This window comes from Carassius carassius, chromosome 32, assembly GCF_963082965.1.
Source record: "Carassius carassius chromosome 32, fCarCar2.1, whole genome shotgun sequence".
Taxonomy (NCBI): Eukaryota; Metazoa; Chordata; class Actinopteri; order Cypriniformes; family Cyprinidae; genus Carassius; species Carassius carassius.
Window position 1 is genome coordinate 665,001 of NC_081786.1, and position 20,000 is coordinate 685,000.

The 20,000-nt window shown below is 39.5% G+C and overlaps 1 protein-coding gene across 1 annotated transcript in view; it reads right to left on the reverse strand.

Moving 5' to 3' along the window:
* LOC132113341 (cysteine-rich motor neuron 1 protein-like) overlaps positions 1 to 20,000 on the reverse strand; it is a 59,815-nt gene that overhangs the window by 10,681 nt on the left and 29,134 nt on the right. Inside the window, 3 exon segments of the mRNA XM_059521138.1 lie at positions 2,011 to 2,132; positions 5,489 to 5,642; positions 6,773 to 6,901. Coding sequence (XP_059377121.1) covers positions 2,011 to 2,132; positions 5,489 to 5,642; positions 6,773 to 6,901 — 405 coding nt within the window.

A 20,000-nucleotide genomic window follows, 5' to 3' on the forward strand; every position in this document is an offset into this window, starting at 1 on the left:
CAGACGATTATGAGTAAACCACACAAAAAACGTCCAGCGCACAATCCAAAAATAAATAAATAAATATATATATATATATATATATACTTTATATATACTACTATAGTTTTTATTAATATTGAGTTTACAAAAGTTGCTTTTATTTTCTGTGTTCGTTTTAATTTTATTAAACGTTTTAGTAATTTTGTTGTGTTTTTGTCATTTTTGCTAGTTTTTATTTTTTAAAAAGGTCTTTATAGTTTTAATTATTATTATGTTTTTAACAATATTTTGAGTTAGTTTTTATTTTAATATTTTCCATTTTAATTTAATTTTAATTTCATTTAACGTTTTAATAATTTATATAATAGAGTGTTTTCGTAATTTTTTCTTTTTTAAGTAGGTCTTTTTTGTCTTTCATTATTATTAAGGTTTTTAATAATATTTTGAGGTTTTTAATATTTTCTATTTCACTATTAATTTTATTTAAGATTTTAGTAATTTGTTGTGTGTTTTTGTTATTTTTACTACTTTATTTTATTTTTTTAATAGGCCTATATAGTTTTTATTATTATTTTGTTTTTTTAATTAATATTTCAGTTAGCATTTATTTTAAAATTTCCCTTTTTTATTTTAATTACAGTTAATGTTTTGTAATTTAGTTTTATGTTTTTGTAATTTCTATTAGTTTTTTAATATGTCTATTTAGATCTGTATTAATTTAGATTTTGGTTTTTATTAAAATTTTTTAGTTTGATATTTTCCATTTTCAATTTCATTTTAGTTAACGTTTTATTTCAGTTTATGTAAAATTTTATTTCAAGTAACAAATGTTTTTAACTTTTATGGTTTTAGTTTTCATTAATGGTGATAAGCCTGCATTCAATGATTTTTTAAATGTAAATCAGCATAAATTAAAGAGAGTAAAAACTATAACTCAGTGTATAAATACTTCATGATTTAAAGGTCATTCTGATGATATCCTATTATAATTCCTGACTCCTGTCTCCAGCTGAAATAACATCCTCTGAACGTCTGATATTTTGCCAATAATGAGTTTATAATTATGCTGTGGATAAACTGAACTGAATGAACCAGTTAAAGCAACACACACAACTGCAAGTAAAACCAAAGGCAGTGTTTTTTTCAGCATCTAAGTGTGTTTACCTTCTTAAAAAGACTTTTAGTGCAGTTTTCATGTCTAAATATTTAAGCAGTTTTCTGAAAACTGGTCCAGATGCTTCAGAATAGCTGCTGTGATTTTACGAAGTGCTCGTGACTGAACACAGAATGAACTCCACAAACACAATGACAGAGTTAAAATAACCTTCCTCCAGCAAACACAGATCATCAGCTGAAAACAACTGCAAAACACAGCCTCTGCACTGATCAATCTACACCGGATCACAGATTGTATTCACATCTGCTCAGACTGAAGTTATGAAAGCAGACGAGAGATGATCTGAACCAGCAGCCTCGTTTATAACACACACACACACACACACACACACACACACACACACACACACACACACACACCCCAGTTTCATCCCACGTCAAAAGTAAGGAACAAATCAGGATTTATAAAGCAGTCAGATGAAAAAGCTAGTTCGTGTACTCCAACTAAAACACTGAACAAATCACAAAAACAACATCAAATTTAATTTCATTTTAGAACTAAATGAACAACCTACAATCAAGTATATGTATCTTTATTTCAGCTAAAGTTTATTTCAGGCAAAGAAATGTGTTTTTATGGCTTTATTTTTAGTTGTTTATTTTAGTTTTAATTATGTTACTTGAGTATCACTGGTATACTATTAATATGACTAGTTACTATTAATATTTTGATTTAGAATTTTTTATTTTATCAGTTTGTTTAATTTTTTGGGGGGTGAATTTTACAAACACATATTAAATGTTGGTCATAAATTTTCTTGCAGTTTTCCATGTTTATGCATTGCTTGTAGGAAAATTCTGTACAGTGGGCCTCAGATGAGTTCTCATGACCTCTGACCCCTGCTCACTCACCTCTACACTGGCAGACGCTGCAGCCCTTCCTGCTCTTCCTGAAGCCCTCGCTGCAGTGTTTGTCGCAGGTGAACGGTGGACAGCGGACGCAGCGGCACATCTCACAGCCGTGCTTGTTCCTCCTGCGACGAGAAACAACACATAAACCATCAGGTGAGGCTGCTTAACCAGCACTGACAGGCAGTAACCAGCACTGACCAGCACTGACCAGCAGTAACCAGCACTGACCAGCACTGACCAGCAGTAACCAGCACTAACCAGCATTGACCAGCACTGACCAGCAGTAACCAGCACTAACCAGCATTGACCAGCACTGACCAGCACTGACCAGCAATGACCAGCATTGACCAACACTGACCAGCAATGACCAGCATTGACCAGCACTAACCAGCACTGACCAGTAATGACCAGCATTGACCAGCACTGACCAGCACTAACCAGCACTGACCAGCAATGACCAGGACTGACCAGTAATGACCAGCATTGACCAGCACTGACCAGCACTAACCAGAACTAACCAGCACTGACCAGCAGTGACCAGCACTAACCAGCATTGACCAGCACTGACCAGCACTGACCAGCACTAACCAGCAATGACCAGCACTAACCAGCAATGACCAGCACTGACCAGCAGTGACCAGAACTGACCAGCACTGACCAGCAGTGACCAGCACTGACCAGCACTGACCAGCACTGACCAGCAGTGACCAGCAGTGACCAGCACTGACCAGCAGTGACCAGCACTGACCAGCACTAACCAGCATTGACCAGCACTGACCAGCAGTGACCAGCACTGACCAGCACTAACCAGCATTGACCAGCACTGACCAGCAGTGACCAGCACTGACCAGCAATGACCAGCACTGACCAGCATAAACGTGCTGATTAAGCTACGAAAGCTCAGCTCATGAATGCCACTTAACACTCTGATGCACTTCAACTTCTGAAGACGGATGAAAGCACGTCTCACAAAACCTCGTAATAATGCAGGACACTTATGCTTATAACCTTGTGATTCATTAAAGTTTCTGGTGGTTGGGAGCTGCTGCTGGATGCGTGATGCCATCTGGTATTATTTATTAGTATTTTATTGATTGATTTATTAATTTATTTATTATTAAACTAAAAATTTAAAACAAGTATGTATTATTACATTTCAGGTGGATGCTGCACACTGGTGGTTGAAGAGAGAACCCCATAGTGCTGACTGCACCCATATTCCTTTACGTTCTGTCAAATCCAATGACATCTGAGCCCCTTTGAGAAGGGGAAGCAATTTAAGACCCCCTTTGTGTGCAGTCCGACCCGTTCGACTGTGTAAATGTCAGTGTAAACATCAGCTCGTCTTCTGTTTTCATAATTCAAGCCACGGCTCACATATCCCATAAACACAATGGGTCTCATTCATGAAACACGAGCAGAACAAATGTTTGTGTAAATCGTGGATTCATTAAAATGTTCGTATTTTCCAAATGTTAGTTGGTACGCAAGAAATCTACACATGCTCCCAGCCACGCGTAAATAGTGCTTTTAACATCTGAACGTTTTGCTCATTAATATGGCTGCATTTTAATTCACCTTAATCAGGTACATATTTACACAGCATTTTGAAAAAAATTATTATATATAGTAATTAAATACGTTTTTTCTTTTTACTTTTATTATGAGAGCCAGTAATAGGATCTGCAAACGGAACACTTTGACCAAATAATTAATTGCTTTCTGGGCAAACTAATAGCCCTTTAATTGTTACGGAAATTGTTTCCTATAAAATGGCCAAAATCAGGCATAACAAGAAACATTTAAGATGGCTGATATAGCGCTTTTGCTAGATTTGGCAGATTGAGCGCTGCGCAAAAGGCGTATTTTCAGAGACCGCGTGCATTTGATAAGGCTGCTGATGTCACTTTTAACCCCGGACTAACATTAGTTTAACACTGTGATGAGGCCATTTTTAACCCTTGGTTAACATTATTTTAACCCTTTGATAAGGCTGCTGATGTCACTTTTAATTCCGGGCTAACATCAATTTAACACTGTGATGAGGCCATTTTTAACCCTGGGTTAACACTATTTTACCCACTAGCTGCCAAGGAAACATTTCTTATTTTCATTTAGTTTAACTTGCTCTACTAAAATAACTAAAACATAAAATAAAATAAAAATCTTTCACATTCACTCTAAAATTCCCTAATTTTTATGGTTATATGTAATTGAATTTAAAGTGCATAATGTGGTTATCTTAAATCATGTCAGGTCTAATTTGGACAAAATTAAGTGCACAAAAGCTAAGGATCCATTTATTTATAAATTCATTATCTCTAAGGGCTTTCTGAACTTAATGGATTTGTTTCAATCGGCTCCAGATATTTTAGAAATAGACACGGTTCGACCAGAAGATGATCTCAACATGAGCCACCATAAACAGGGATTTCCTCCAGAGTGAGATGAAGAGACAGGGCTCAGAGAACTCAAACTTCTTCTGAGTTATCCAGGAAACCCTCCATCCCTCCTGAGGGGAGCTTAGACAACGGGTTTACAGTGAAAATCTATCTGCTCCATCCTCCACTGGGAGCTTGTGGTTCAGATACCAACGGAATCACACCCCACGCTCACATACAGACGCTTTTGTGTCGATGTGCATTTGATCATTGTGTTGAAAGGGAGGGATGGTTTTGAAAGGAAAGCACTGGATCCTAAGCTCTTATGAGGACAGCAAAGCACCCAGATGTTTGACCAGGGTCATGGAGTACAGGGGTTCTGGCTGTTTAACACTGAGAAAACATTATATTAACCCTGTCATGAGATCACCTTTGACCCAGGGTTAAACTACATTTCACACTTGTATTAAGGCAGGATATAGCATTGCAATTAGGCTATTATTATTTTAATCAGTTTTAACCATGGGTTAAACATTTTTCACATTTTTATTTAGACAGAGGTTAGCACTTTTTAACCCTGGGTCAGCATTATTTTAACCCTATGCTCATGTTTTTTTTAACACTGCCTTAACAATATTTTAACCCTCTGCTGACTCCACATTTAACCATGGGCTAACACTGTTGTATCCCTGCAATGAGGTCACTTTTAACCATGAGTTAACATTATTTTAACCCCATGATTAAGTCACGTTTAACCCTGGGCTAACATTATTTTAATCCTCTGATTCGGTCACTTTTAACACTGGGTTAAAACAAGTTTAACCCTATGCTGATGCCACTTTTAACCCTTGATTAAACAATGTTTAACACTTATATTTAGGCCAAGGTTAGCAGTGTGTTTAACCTGGATTTACCATTATTTTAACCCTGTGCTGATGTCACATTTAACTCTGGGTTAACATTATTTTAACCACATGATGAGGTCACTTTTAACCCTGTGTTGACATCAGGTTTAACCCTGTGTTAAATGATGTTTTACACTTATATTTAGATTTTTTGGTCTTAGATAATGTTACTGGTCAGATATTTTTACTTACATGTATCCATAAGGGCATGTCTTGCTGCATGTCATGGGACGACACTTTGGACTGGCTACACTACATTCACACACTTCACAACCATAGCTGTCTTTCTCATAACCCATGGGACACTCCAGAGAGCAGTGCTTGGACACAACAGGACAGGTTTCATCTGAAAACCACAACATAAGATGATCAGTGAACAGTCAAACTTAGTTCAAACATATTTGTATTTCACATTTATATTTAGACAAAGGTTAACACTTTGTATAACCCTGGTTCAACTTAATTTTAAACCCAGGTCAACATTATTTTAACCCCATGATGACATAATTTCTATACCTGGGTTACCTAACATCTATCTTTTATATTTAGACAGAGGTTATCACTATATTTAGCCCTGTCTTAACATATTATTAACCCTGTGCTGAGGTCACTTTTAACCCTGAGTTAAAGAACATCTCAATCTTGTATTTAGACAGAAGTTAGAAAGTTAGACAGAAATTTAACACTGGCTTAACAAAATTTTTACCCTGTGCTAATGTCATTTTTAACCCTGGGTCAACTTTATTTTAACCCCATGATGACGGCACTTTTAACCCTACGGTTGAACAACATCTCAATCTTGTATTTAGACAGATGTTAGCACTACATTTAACCCTGGCTTAACACTATATTAACCCTGTTCTGAGGTCACTTTTAACCCTGGGTCAACATTATTTTAACCCCATGATGACGGCACTTTTAACCATATGGTTGAACAACATCTCAATCTTGTATTTAGACAGATGTTAGCACTACATTTAACCCTGGTTTAACATTATATTAACCCTGTACTGAGGTCACTTTTAACCCTGGGTCAACATTATTTTAACCCCATGATGACGTCACTTATAGTCCAGGGTTAAACAAAATCTCAATCTTGTGTTTAGACAGAGGTTAGCACTACATTTAACCATGGCTTAAAACTATTTTAACCCTGTGCTGATTTTATTTTTTAACCCTGGGTTAACATTATTTTAACCCTGACTGACCCCACTGACCTCTGAGGCTGACTTCAATTCACATGGGAAAAACTTTCAGATCCATTTCAGTCATGGGGAGGATTTTGCAGATTTGTGAGGTGTATTTGTGTCTGAGATCATTCTTTCCTGGACACACTCTGTATGCCCTGAGTCAGTCTTTGCTTGTGTTGCGGGCCGTTAGGACTTTCTCAAACATAGACTTAGGAATATTTTGGAGCGGTTTGCATGAAACACAGTTCTCAAGGGTTTGTGTGTGTGTGTGTGTGTTTGCACTCACTGCTGACACACCGGCACAGAAGACAGCCGCTGGTGTCTTGCTGGAAGCCAAATGGGCAGTCATGCCCAGAGAGAGAGCAGTTTTCCAACGGTGGGCAGAGCAGCGGGCTCACTGTCTCATATGATGGCTCTAGAAGAGAAAGTTAGTACACATTGCTATCAGAAAGATGAAAAACAGGAAACATCTCAGATGTAGACTGATGTGCATGAAAGATCTGAAGTTGGCTTATGGTTTACAAAGCAGGTGTTTATGCTTACCATGGCTGTATATTGTGAACAATTATTACTTATATAATTCAATTGTTTTCTATGGTACATTTTAAAATGTAATGTATTCCTGTGATGCAAAGCTAAATTTTCAGCATCATTACTCCAGTCTTCCACATATTTTTGCAGAAACTGTGAAGCAGTTTATTTTTCAGGATTCTTAAAAAATTATTTCTATAACATTTTACTAGCATTCCCATCATTTTATGAAAACATTATTTCTGGATATTCTCTGAACATACAAAACGTAATTTATAAAACTTTTTTTTTTGTTATGCAAACATTAATGGAATGTTTAGCATCTTATCATTTATGCATTAGCATCAGGAACATTTAAAAAAACATGCAAACGTTCAACTAAAATGTTTCCATTAATGATGTATAAATAACATTTTGAGAACATTATTAAAGACTAATGTAATGGATCTATATTGTTTCTGAAATGTAAACAAGTAATAACTTGGTCATACCACCCACCAGCGGTTCACATTATCCAATAGCTCCTATATTTTAATTAAACAGACATTTCTCTGCACAAGAGCATGCACTTATTAGATTCACAAAAAGGGACATAAATTAAGGATTTAAAGAGATTGATTTCACATCGAGGGTATTACAGATGTGATGCAAACTCAGATGTTTCTGTTAAATGCATCCTCATGTGCTCAACTGGTGCGTGTTGAAGTGAAACTTCAGTCATCTGTTCTTTGGCTCTGATCATAAGAGCCGTTCTTGGGGTTGTTCGCTCCAAACACATCTTTACAGTGCAGTTTAAGTGCAAACAGAAGCGTGCCATTTGCATCAATTACACATAAACACCCCTGCAATTACTGTGCAGCAATCCTCCTTATTCATCTGACAGCCGTGACAAACGGGTTTTGTTTAAAGTTGTCTTAAGAAGCAAAAGTTGCATCAACAACTGCTTTTCTGATTTCTTCTGTCACCTCAAAATCAAACTAAAACAAGGTGCTTTTTGTCGAGAGCAACACGCTAGGATGCCACATGTGCAAGCATCAATTGCAACCATGTTGGCACGTATGGAGCTGAAGAGGTGTGACTAATTATTCTTCCAGAAAATAATGATGTATAATTAAGGACAGAAGGTGGATTCCATTTGGCAGCTTGGAGCAGTAAAAGGTAAAGCTTCTGTAGTCTACAGAGCACTCCTGGAACGCCAGTCTGAGTTTAATTGGCTGTGTGTGTGTGTGTGTGTGTGTGTGAGAATGTGTGTGTTTCAAGTGCTAGAGATACAATAAACCTTTTGCAATATCTGCAGCCACCACTAAACAGAGACAGATTGCAGCCTGCGGCAGGAACTTAACCTGCACTTTCTTTACAGCGTTTCAACATGTACTGTATATTCAGGTATGTATTTATGTGTGTGTGTGTGTGTGTGTGTGTATATATATGCGTTAATATATGCACACACACACACACACACACACACACACACACACACACACACACACACACACACACACAATAACAATATAAAACAGATTATTTGTTAGTGTACAACTTTCTAACTTTCAAACTTTTTTAAAAACTTTTGTTTTTACTTTCTTTATATATATATTTCTTTTTTACATATAAAGAACCTGCTTCCATTATATTTACACGTTTTATATACCGTTTTTTTTTTCTGCTTACATTTTCAAAACTTTGCCTCTTTTTTAAAAACTTTAATGCAAAACACCTCACATCTCTTGCAAAACTAAGCACTGCATTCAAAATCTCACAAACACATCTCAAATGCTAATTTTTGCAAATATATTCATTTCTGTTAGATGTCTGTATGTTACATAGAGAATTGTGTGCTGTGTTTTGCAAAAAGTGTTTTATGAAATTGAGTCCAAGACCGAATTACACGTGTGTGGTTTTGAAGATTTGGTGTGTGTTTAGTTTGTAAGCAGCTTAAAGAAACTGTAAATGCATGATATATTTATGCAACTAATGCATAATTTATGCATTATAATTACCTTTTTGTTATATCAGCATATGCTTTATGAAAATAATTGATCCTCTAATTACAGTTTTTTTCGATTGCTAAACGACAGTGGGCACAACTGGAGTCACATGTGCAAAACTCTAACTACAGTCTGCACAGCAGCAGTACATGTGGACCAAACTCGAGTTCGTTTTTTCATTGCTTGAACACAGTTTTCAAAACTCTACACACTTATCCCACGACTTTAACCACAACCTGCACAACACTGTGGATTTACAGCACTTTGTTCAAATGCTAACACACTGCTGTCAAAACTGTGAAGCACACATTCAAAACAGAAGAGATTTCAAACACTGCTGATTGCAATTTCAGGATTAGCCCTGAAAATTATTTGTTCGAATTACAGTATGTACTTTTAGTTTTTTACCTTTTTTTCATTACTGTAATTCTGTAAATTACTTCAGACTATTGAAGCAAACTGCTCATTTTCATTTACCTTAAAGAATTGGTAAGTTACTATTTTCAGTAACATTCCAAGATGGCGTCTCGAGGTCAAGACATGTTTGTATCACGTTTGTGTACATAGTGTGTCTATTGTTTTAAACGTGCACGTCGTTTTTATAATCTTGTTTTTATAAAAACAACTCTCGCACGCACTCCAGTGGGCTTCATTAATTGTTCATCCTGGGACTATCTTTCTATTACATTGTTGATACCCTCGATTGCACGGTGATACAGGATCGCTCCTCAATTTATTGGATTATTATAGCCAACCATCGGGCCAGTAACAGTCATCAACTACCTAGCTCAGCTGACTAGCCGCAACTGCATACATTACAGCACCTCGTAGCAGGTCAATGGAGTTCGGTCTACCACGACCTGGTCGGTTGGCTGGCAGGCGTCCTCACTCTCCAGCGTTGTCCTCTCGGAGCTCTGCAGGTCCATCGTGAGTGTCTTGCCGACAGGATTACACAACGACGCTTCAGTGTGCCTTTCCGACGTGAAGTTCACCTTTGAAACGGATCCTTTGACCAGCTGACGGGACTAGCTGCCTGGATTAGCGGGTCCACACCGTCTATGGTCCACACTAGCTACATTTTCCCTAACGTTACTGTTTTGATTTTTAACACTATTTACATTTTCCTCTGATTTTGTGATTCGAACCTAGAAAACCAGTTCTCCAACATACCGTAAGAATTTAGCATCTCTGTTGTTATTTGTGCGAGCGCTCATAATTATTTTTTTTACGAGCAGCGCAATTTTATTTTTATTTTTTTTGCTTGCATTTTATGTCAATATGTTTTGCCTTTTGTTGCCAAAACAGTTTGAGCTCTTAATTTTGCAAATCCATCTTTCTAGAAACAAGTCTCTGACTGTAGCCACCTGTTACAGACCCCCCTCTGCACCCAGTTGTGCCCTAGACAACCTATGTGAACTGCTTGCTCCATATTTATCTTCTGAGTTTTTACTTCTGGGCGATTTAAATTGGGACATGCTTAATGCTTCATCCAGTTTACTTTCTAAACTTGATGCCCTCAATCTCACGCAAATCATTAACGAACCCACTAGATATAACCAGAAATCTGCAAATAAGGGCACTCTCATAGACATTGCCTTAACTAATATGCCCACTAAATACGTCTCTGGTATCTTTAGCCAAGACATCAGCGATCACTAAATAATTGCATGTGTCCGTAATGGGTCTGCAACCAAAAGGCCTCCTCTTATCATAAATAAACGCTCTCTAAAACATTTTTGCGAACAGGCCTTTTTATATGATTTAGCCCAGGTATCCTGGAAGGATATCGATCTTATCCCTACAGTTGAGGATGCTTGGTCATTCTTTAAAAGTGCCTTTCTAGCTGTTCTAAATAAGCATGCCCCGTACAAAAGGCTCAGAACTAAAAGTAGATACAGCCCATGGTACACTCCAGAACTCACCGCCCTTAACCAATATAAGAATATTCTGTGGCGTACGGCATTAGCATCGAACAACCACAGAGACCAGCAACTCTTTAGGGAAGTCAGAAACCGATACACACAGGCGGTCAGGAATGCTAAGATTGGCTTCTTTAAACAGAAATTTGCCACCTGCAACACTAATTCTAGAAAGTTCTGGGATACAGTAAAAACTATGGAGAATAAGAACACCTCCGTACAGTTACCCACAGCACTAAAGCTAGACAATATTATCACTACTGATAAATCCTCCATGGTTGAGAACTTTAACAAGCATTTTGCCATGGCTGGTCATGCTTTTCATCTGGCGAATCCGACTCTAATTAACAGCCCCTCACCCTCTGTAGCACTTAGTCAAAATTTTCCACGTTTTTCCTTTGCCAATGTCCAGATAGCCGACGTTCTAAAAGATTTGCAGCATCTTGACCCCTTCAAATCATCAGGATTAGACAATCTGGACCCTTCCTTTTTAAAGTTGTCTGCAGTACTTATTGCTAATCCCATCACCAGTCTTTTTAACCTTTCTCTTAACTCATCAGAACTACCTAAAGATTGGAAAACTGCTGCTGTAATCCCTTTATTTAAAGGAGGGGATAGTTTAGATCCAAATTGCTATAGTCCGATCCCTATTATTAATAAACAAATTATTCACCATCTTGAATCTCATCATAGTCTTTCCGAAATGCAATCTGGTTTCCGAGCTGGTCATGGGTGCACTTCAGCCACACTTAAAGTTACAAATGACATCATAACTGCTATTGATCAAAGATACTTTTTTTCTTTTCTCCTCTCCCTCGCTCCAGTTTTTCACAAGTTCATCAAACAACCGCAGTAAGAATTTTCATCAAGCACGGTGAGTAATGGCTTCTCCTATCATTGTTTCTTGCACCTCTTGCCACATGTATAGTTTATCTATCTCTGTCGCTGATGAGGGATTCACATGTGATAAATGCAGGGAAATAGTTAGGCTGACAGAGAAGATTTCAGAATTAGAGACACGCATCCAAACTTTAATTGAGGATAGTAAAAATGTTAGGGCTCTAGATACGGCTTTGGATGCGTCTAGCTCAGGGATTCCTGTACATTGTTCGGTTCCGGAAACAGAGCCCCAGCAGCAGGGCAACTGGATGACAGTGAGGCAGCGTAGTCGTGGGTCAAAACACCGCTCTTCTGTTCCGATCAAAACATTAAACAGGTTCTCCCCACTCAGTGATGCACCCACTGAGAAACCTGATGAAAGTGCTCTAGTTATTGGTGATTCTATTGTACGGAACGTGAATATAGAGACACCAGCCACCATAGTCAAATGTTTACCGGGAGCCAGAGCGCCTGACATCTTGGCAAATTTTAAAGTGCTGGCTAATGCTAAACGTAAATACAGTAAGATTGTTATTCATGCCGGCGCTAATGATGTTCGACTTCGCCAGTCGGAGATCACTAAAAATAACATTAAAGAGGTGTGTGAACTTGCAAGCACGATGTCAGACACTGTAATATGCTCTGGTCCCCTCCCTGCTTACCGTGGTGATGAGATGCATAGCAGATTGTCATCACTCAATGGCTGGATGTCTAAGTGGTGCCCACAGAATAACATAGGTTTCATAGACAATTGGACGAGCTTTTGGGGCAGACCTGACCTGTTTAAAAGAGATGGTCTTCATCCCTCCTGGGGTGGCGCCACTCTTCTCTCTAGAAATATGGCAAATAGTCTTAGTGTTTATACTTGACTAACTGGGGCCCAGGTCAGGAAGCAGATAGACTGGCTAAACCGACCGTCTGCTAGCCGCCTCCCGTCACAGAGGTCAGTTAATTCTCAGCACATAGAGACTTTTTCACCTAGATATCACACTATAGAGACTGTGTCTGTTCCCCGAACTAGAAAAAACAAAAAACGTCCAAACCAAGTTAAGATTAACAATTTAATTGAGGTTCAACAAATAAAAAACAGAAGCAATATGGATAAACAAATGATAAAGCTTGGCTTATTGAATATCAGATCCCTTTCTACGAAAACACTTTTTGTAAATAATATGATCACTGATCATAATATAGATGTACTCTGTTTGACAGAAACCTGGCTAAAACCTGATGATTACATTATTTTAAATGAGTCCACCCCCCAAGATTACTGTTATAAACATGAGCCACGTCTAAAAGGCAAAGGTGGAGGTGTTGCTTCAATTTATAACAACGTTTTCAGGATTTCTCAGAGGGCAGGCTACAAGTATAACTCGTTTGAAGTAATGGTACTTCATATAACATTATCCAAAGAAACAAATGTTAATGATAAATCCCCTGTTATGTTTGTACTGGCTACTGTATACAGGCCACCAGGGCACCATACAGACTTTATTAAAGAGTTTGGTGATTTTACATCCGAGTTAGTTCTGGCTGCAGATAAAGTTTTAATAGTTGGTGATTTTAATATCCATGTTGATAATGAAAACGATGCATTGGGATCAGCATTTATAGACATTCTGAACTCTATTGGTGTTAGACAACACGTTTCAGGACCTACTCATTGTCGAAATCATACTCTAGATTTAATACTGTCACATGGAATTGATGTTGATGGTGTTGAAATTATTCAGCCAAGTGATGATATCTCAGATCATTATTTAGTTCTTTGCAAAATTCATATAGCCAAAATTGTAAATTCTACTTCTTGTTACAAGTATGGAAGAACCATCACTTCTAACACAAAAGACTGCTTTTTAAGTTATCTTCCTGATGTATCCAAATTCCTTAGCATATCCAAAACCTCAGAACAACTTGATGATGTAACAGAAACTATGGACTCTCTCTTTTCTAGCACTTTAAATAAAGTTGCTCCTTTACGCTTAAGGAAGGTTAAGGAAAACAGTTTGACACCATGGTATAATGAGCATACTCGCACCCTAAAGAGAGCAGCCCGAAAAATGGAGCGCAGCTGGAGGAAAACAAAACTAGAGGTATTTCGTATTGCTTGGCGGGAAAGTAACATATCCTACAGAAAAGCATTAAAAACTGCTAGATCCGATTACTTTTCTTCTCTTTTAGAAGAAAACAAACATAACCCCAGGTATTTATTCAATACAGTGGCTAAATTAACGAAAAATAAAGCCTCAACAAGTGTTGACATTTCCCAACACCACAGCAGTAATGAGTTTATGAACTACTTTACTTCTAAAATCGATACTATTAGAGATAAAATTGCAACCATTCAGCCGTCAGCTACAGTATCACATCAGACAGTGCACTATAGACCCCCTGAGGAACAGTTCCACTCATTCTCTACTATAGGAGAGGAAGAATTGTATAAACTTGTTAAATCATCTAAACCAACAACATGTATGTTAGACCCTATACCATCTAAGCTCCTGAAAGAGGTGCTTCCAGAAGTCATAGATCCTCTTCTGACTATTATTAATTCCTCATTGTCATTAGGACATGTCCCCAAAACCTTCAAACTGGCTGTTATTAAGCCCCTCATCAAAAAAACCACAACTTGACCCCAAAGAACTAGTTAATTATAGACCAATCTCGAATCTCCCTTTTCTGTCCAAGATACTAGAAAAGGTGGTATCCACACAATTATATTCCTTCTTAGAGAAAAATGGTATATGTGAGGATTTCCAGTCAGGATTTAGACCGTATCATAGTACTGAGACTGCTCTTCTTAGAGTTACAAATGATCTGCTCTTATCATCTGATCGTGGGTGTATCTCTCTATTAGTTTTATTGGATCTTAGTGCTGCGTTTGACACAATTGACCACAACTTTCTTTTGCATAGACTTGAATACTTTGTTGGCATCAGTGGAAGTGCATTAGCATGGTTTAAATCGTACTTATATGACCGCCATCAGTTCGTAGCAGTGAATGAAGATGTATCCTATCGATCACAAGTGCAGTATGGAGTACCTCAAGGCTCAGTACTAGGGCCGCTACTCTTCACGCTTTATATGTTACCCTTGGGAGATATCATCAGGAAACATGGTGTTAGCTTTCACTGTTATGCTGATGATACTCAGCTCTATATTTCTTCGCAGCCCAGTGAAACACACCAATTTGAAAAACTAATGGATTGCATAGTCGATATAAAAAACTGGATGACGAGTAATTTCTTACTGCTAAATTCTGAAAAAACAGAGGTGTTAATTATAGGACCTAAAAACTCTGCTTGTAATAACCTAGAACACTGTCTAAGACTTGATGGTTGCTCTGTCAATTCTTCGTCATCAGTTAGGAACCTAGGTGTGCTACTTGATCGCAATCTTTCCTTAGAAAGCCACGTTTCTAGCATTTGTAAAACTGCATTTTTCCATCTCAAAAAAATATCTAAATTACGGCCTATGCTCTCAATGTCAAATGCAGAAATGTTAATCCATGCATTTATGACCTCAAGGTTAGATTATTGTAATGCTTTATTGGGTGGTTGTTCTGCACGCTTAGTAAACAAACTACAGCTAGTCCAAAATGCAGCAGCAAGAGTTCTTACTAGAACCAGGAAGTATGACCATATTAGCCCGGTCCTGTCAACACTGCACTGGCTCCCTATCAAGCATCGCATAGATTTTAAAATATTGCTTATTACATATAAAGCCCTGAATGGTTTAGCACCTCAGTATTTGAATGAGCTCCTTTTACATTATAATCCTCTACGTCCGCTACGTTCTCAAAACTCAGGCAATTTGATAATACCTAGAATATCAAAATCAACTGCAGGCGGCAGATCCTTTTCCTATTTGGCGCCCAAACTCTGGAATAACCTACCTAACATTGTTCGGGAGGCAGACACACTCTTGCAGTTTAAATCTAGATTAAAGACCCATCTCTTTAACCTGGCATACACATAACATACTAATATGCTTTTATTATCCAAATCCGTTAAAGGATTTTTAGGCTGCATTAATTAGGTAAACCGGAACCGGAAACACTTCCCATAACAACCTATGTACTTGCTACATCATTAGAAGAATGGCATCTACGCTAATATTTGTCTGTTTCTCTCTCGTTCCGAGGTCACCGTGGCCACCAGATCCAGTCTGTGTCCAGATCAGTGGGTCACTGCAGTCACCCGGATCCAGTACGTATCCAGACCAGATGCTGGATCAGCACCTAGAAAGGACCTCTACATCCCTGAAAGACAGCGGAGACCAGGACAACTAGAGCCCCAGATACAGATCCCCTGTAAAGACCTTGTCTCAGAGGAGCACCAGGACAATACCACAGGAAACAGATGATTCTTCTGCACAATCTGACTTTGCTGCAGTCTGGAATTGAACTACTGGTTTCGTCTGGTCAGAGGAGAACTGGCCCCCCAACTGAGCCTGGTTTCTCCCAAGGTTTTTTTCTCCATTCTGTCACCGATGGAGTTTCGGTTCCTTGCCGCTGTCGCCTCTGGCTTGCTTAGTTGGGGACACTTCATCTACAGCGATATCGTTGACTTGATTGCAAATAAATGCACAGACACTATTTAACTGAACAGAGATGACATAACTGAATCCAATGATGAACTGCCTTTAACTATCATTTTTGCATTATTGACACTGTTTTCCTAATGAATGTTGTTCAGTTGCTTTGACGCAATGTATTTTGTTTAAAGCGCTATATAAATAAAGGTGACATTGACATTGACATACTATTGCGCAGCAGTCTTTATTGACCTGGCCAAGGCCTTTGACTCTGTCAGTCATAACATCTTAATTGATAGATTAAGGAACTTGGGGTTCTCAGATGATTGCCTTGCTTGGTTCAAAAATTATTTCTCTGACAGGTTTCAATGTGTTAAGTCAGAGGGCCTACTTTCCAGTCCTCTGGCTGTCTCCATGGGGGTGCCTCAGGGATCAATTCTAGGGCCGACTCTATTTTCTGTATATATTAATGACGTTGCTCTTGCTGCAGGTGATTCTTTGATCCACTTCTATGCAGACGACACCATCCTTTATACGTCTGGCCCGTCGTTGTACACTGTGTTAAAAAATCATCAAGAGAGTTTTAATAAAATACAGCATTCATTACGTTCCCTTCAACTGCTTTTAAATTCGACCAAAACTAAATGTATGTTTTTTAACCGATCTCGCACTGTACCTACCTGCCCATTAAGCATCACCACACTAGATGGGTCTGCTATAGAACAGGTAGACAAGTACAAATACCTAGGGGTTTGGTTAGACTCTTCTCTTTCTTTCCAGACCCACATTAATCAGCTCCAAACTAAAATTAAATCCAGAATTGGCTTCTTATTCCGTAATAAAGCCTCTCTTACTTTTCCAGCAAAACCTGCTCTCGTGAAAATGACCATCCTTCCAATTATTGACTACGGTGATATTATTTACAGATTGCTTCAAACTCTCTCCTTAGTAAACTAGATGTTGTATATCATACTGCCATCCGTTTTGTCACCAATGCTCCATATAATACCCACCACTGCGACCTGTATAGTTTAATCGGCTGGCCTTCATTACAGACCCGACGTCAAAAACATTGGTATCATTTCATCTATAAATGCCTACTGTGTAAAACCCCACCTTATCTAAGATCACTAATCTCTAGAGCTACCCCCTTCATGAACCTTCGTTCAAGCAGGTATATCACTTTGACTGCTACTAAAGCCCGTACCTCCTTTGGTCGTCTTTCCAGTTCTCCGCTGTTAACGACTGGAATACACTTAAAAAATCTCTGAAACTTGAATCCATTGTCCCGTTATCCACATTCAAGTTATTATTAGCAAACACATTGTCAGACCATTGTACATGCTAATCCCAGCTCACACTTTAGTCATTAATATATGTGTTTGTACATTTTAATATACCATGGCAGTCTTTGTCTGTTTGATTTGATGTTTGATCTCTTTTGTCTTGTAATTTCATGTGTAACTTTTGTACCTCGACGCTTTTATCTTGGCCAGGTCGCCATTGTAAATGAGAAAGTGTTCTCAATGTGCTTACCTGGGTAAATAAAAGTTAAATAAAGTAAAAATAAAAATTGTTATATTCTAAAAATGTAAATGAATCATGTCAAAAGAATGTCCCCCTTTTCTTTGAAGAAAATATGACTGTATGAAGTCACTGAAATAGTTCAAGCTGTAAAGATGAAAAGTGAGTATTTTCTGTATTGGTGTTTGAAGCTAGTGTTTCTCCTCTCGGTGTGTTCTGGGTGACGGTGTGTGTTATCTCGGCGAGGGGTGTGTGTAGTGTTTCTCCTCTCTGTGTGTTCTGAGTGACGGTGTGTGTTATCTCAGCGAGGGTTGTGTGTGGTGTTTCTCCTCTCGGTGTGTTCTGAGTGACGGTGTGTGTTATCTCGGCGAGGGTCGTGTGTGTGGTGTTCCTCCTCTCTGTGTGTTCTGAGTGACGGTGTGTGTTATCTCAGCGAGGGTTGTGTGTGTGGTGTTTCTCCTCTCGGTGTGTTCGGAGTGACGGTGTGTGTTATCTCACTGAGGGTCGTGTGTGTGGTGTTTCTCCTCTCGGTGTGTTCTGAGTGACGGTGTGTGTGTTATCTCACTGAGGGTCGTGTGTGGTGTTTTTCCTCTCGGTGTGTTCTGAGTGACGGTGTGTGTTATCTCGGCGAGGGTTGTGTGTGGTGTTTCTCCTCTCGGTGTGTTCTGAGTGACGGTGTGTGTTATCTCAGTGAGGGTTGTGTGTGTGGTGTTCCTCTCGGTGTGTTCTGAGTGACGGTGTGTGTTATCTCAGCGAGGGTTGTGTGTGTGGTGTTTCTCCTCTCGGTGTGTTCTGAGTGACGGTGTGTGTTATCTCAGCGAGGGTTGTGTGTGTGGTGTTTCTCCTCTCGGTGTGTTCTGGGTGATGGTGTGTGTTATCTCAGCGAGGGTCATGTGTGGTGTTTCTCCTCTCTGTGTGTTCTGAGTGACGGTGTGTGTTATCTCGGCGAGGGTCGTGTGTGGTGTTTCTCCTCTCGGTGTGTTCTGAGTGACGGTGTGTGTTATCTCAGCGAGGGTTGTGTGTGTGGTGTTTCTCCTCTCGGTGTGTTCTGAGTGACGGTGTGTGTTATCTCGGCGAGGGTCGTGTGTGGTGTTTCTCCTCTCGGTGTGTTCTGAGTGACGGTGTGTGTTATCTCAGCGAGGGTTGTGTGTGTGGTGTTTCTCCTCTCGGTGTGTTCTGGGTGATGGTGTGTGTTATCTCAGCGAGGGTCATGTGTGGTGTTTCTCCTCTCGGTGTGTTCTGAGTGACGGTGTGTGTTATCTCGGCGAGGGTCGTGTGTGGTGTTTCTCCTCTCGGTGTGTTCTGGGTGACGGTGTGTGTTATCTCAGCGAGGGTTGTGTGTGTGGTGTTTTTCCTCTCGGTGTGTTCTGGGTGACGGTGTGTGTTATCTCGGCGAGGGTTGTGTGTAGTGTTTCTCCTCTCTGTGTGTTCTGAGTGACGGTGTGTTATCTCAGCGAGGGTCGTGTGTGGTGTTCCTCTCGGTGTGTTCTGAGTGACGGTGTGTGTTATCTCAGCGAGGGTTGTGTGTGTGGTGTTTCTCCTCTCTGTGTGTTCTGAGTGACGGTGTGTGTTATCTCAGTGAGGGTTGTGTGTGTGGTGTTTCTCCTCTCGGTGTGTTCTGAGTGACGGTGCGTGTTCTCTCAGTGAGGGTCGTGTGTGTGGTGTTCCTCCTCTCTGTGTGTTCTGAGTGACGGTGTGTGTTATCTCAGCGAGGGTTGTGTGTGTGGTGTTTCTCCTCTCTGTGTGTTCTGAGTGACAGTGTGTGTTATCTCAGCGAGCGTTGTGTGTGTGGTGTTTCTCCTCTCGGTGTGTTCTGAGTGACGGTGTGTGTTCTCTCAGTGAGGGTCGTGTGTGTGGTGTTCCTCCTCTCTGTGTGTTCTGAGTGACGGTGTGTGTTATCTCAGCGAGGGTTGTGTGTGTGGTGTTCCTCCTCTCGGTGTGTTCTGAGTGACGGTGTATGTTATCTCGGCGAGGGTCGTGTGTGTGGTGTTCCTCCTCTCTGTGTGTTCTGAGTGACGGTGTGTGTTATCTCAGCGAGGGTTGTGTGTGTGGTGTTCCTCCTCTCTGTGTGTTCTGAGTGACGGTGTGTGTTATCTCAGCGAGGGATGTGTGTGTGGTGTTCCTCCTCTCTGTGTGT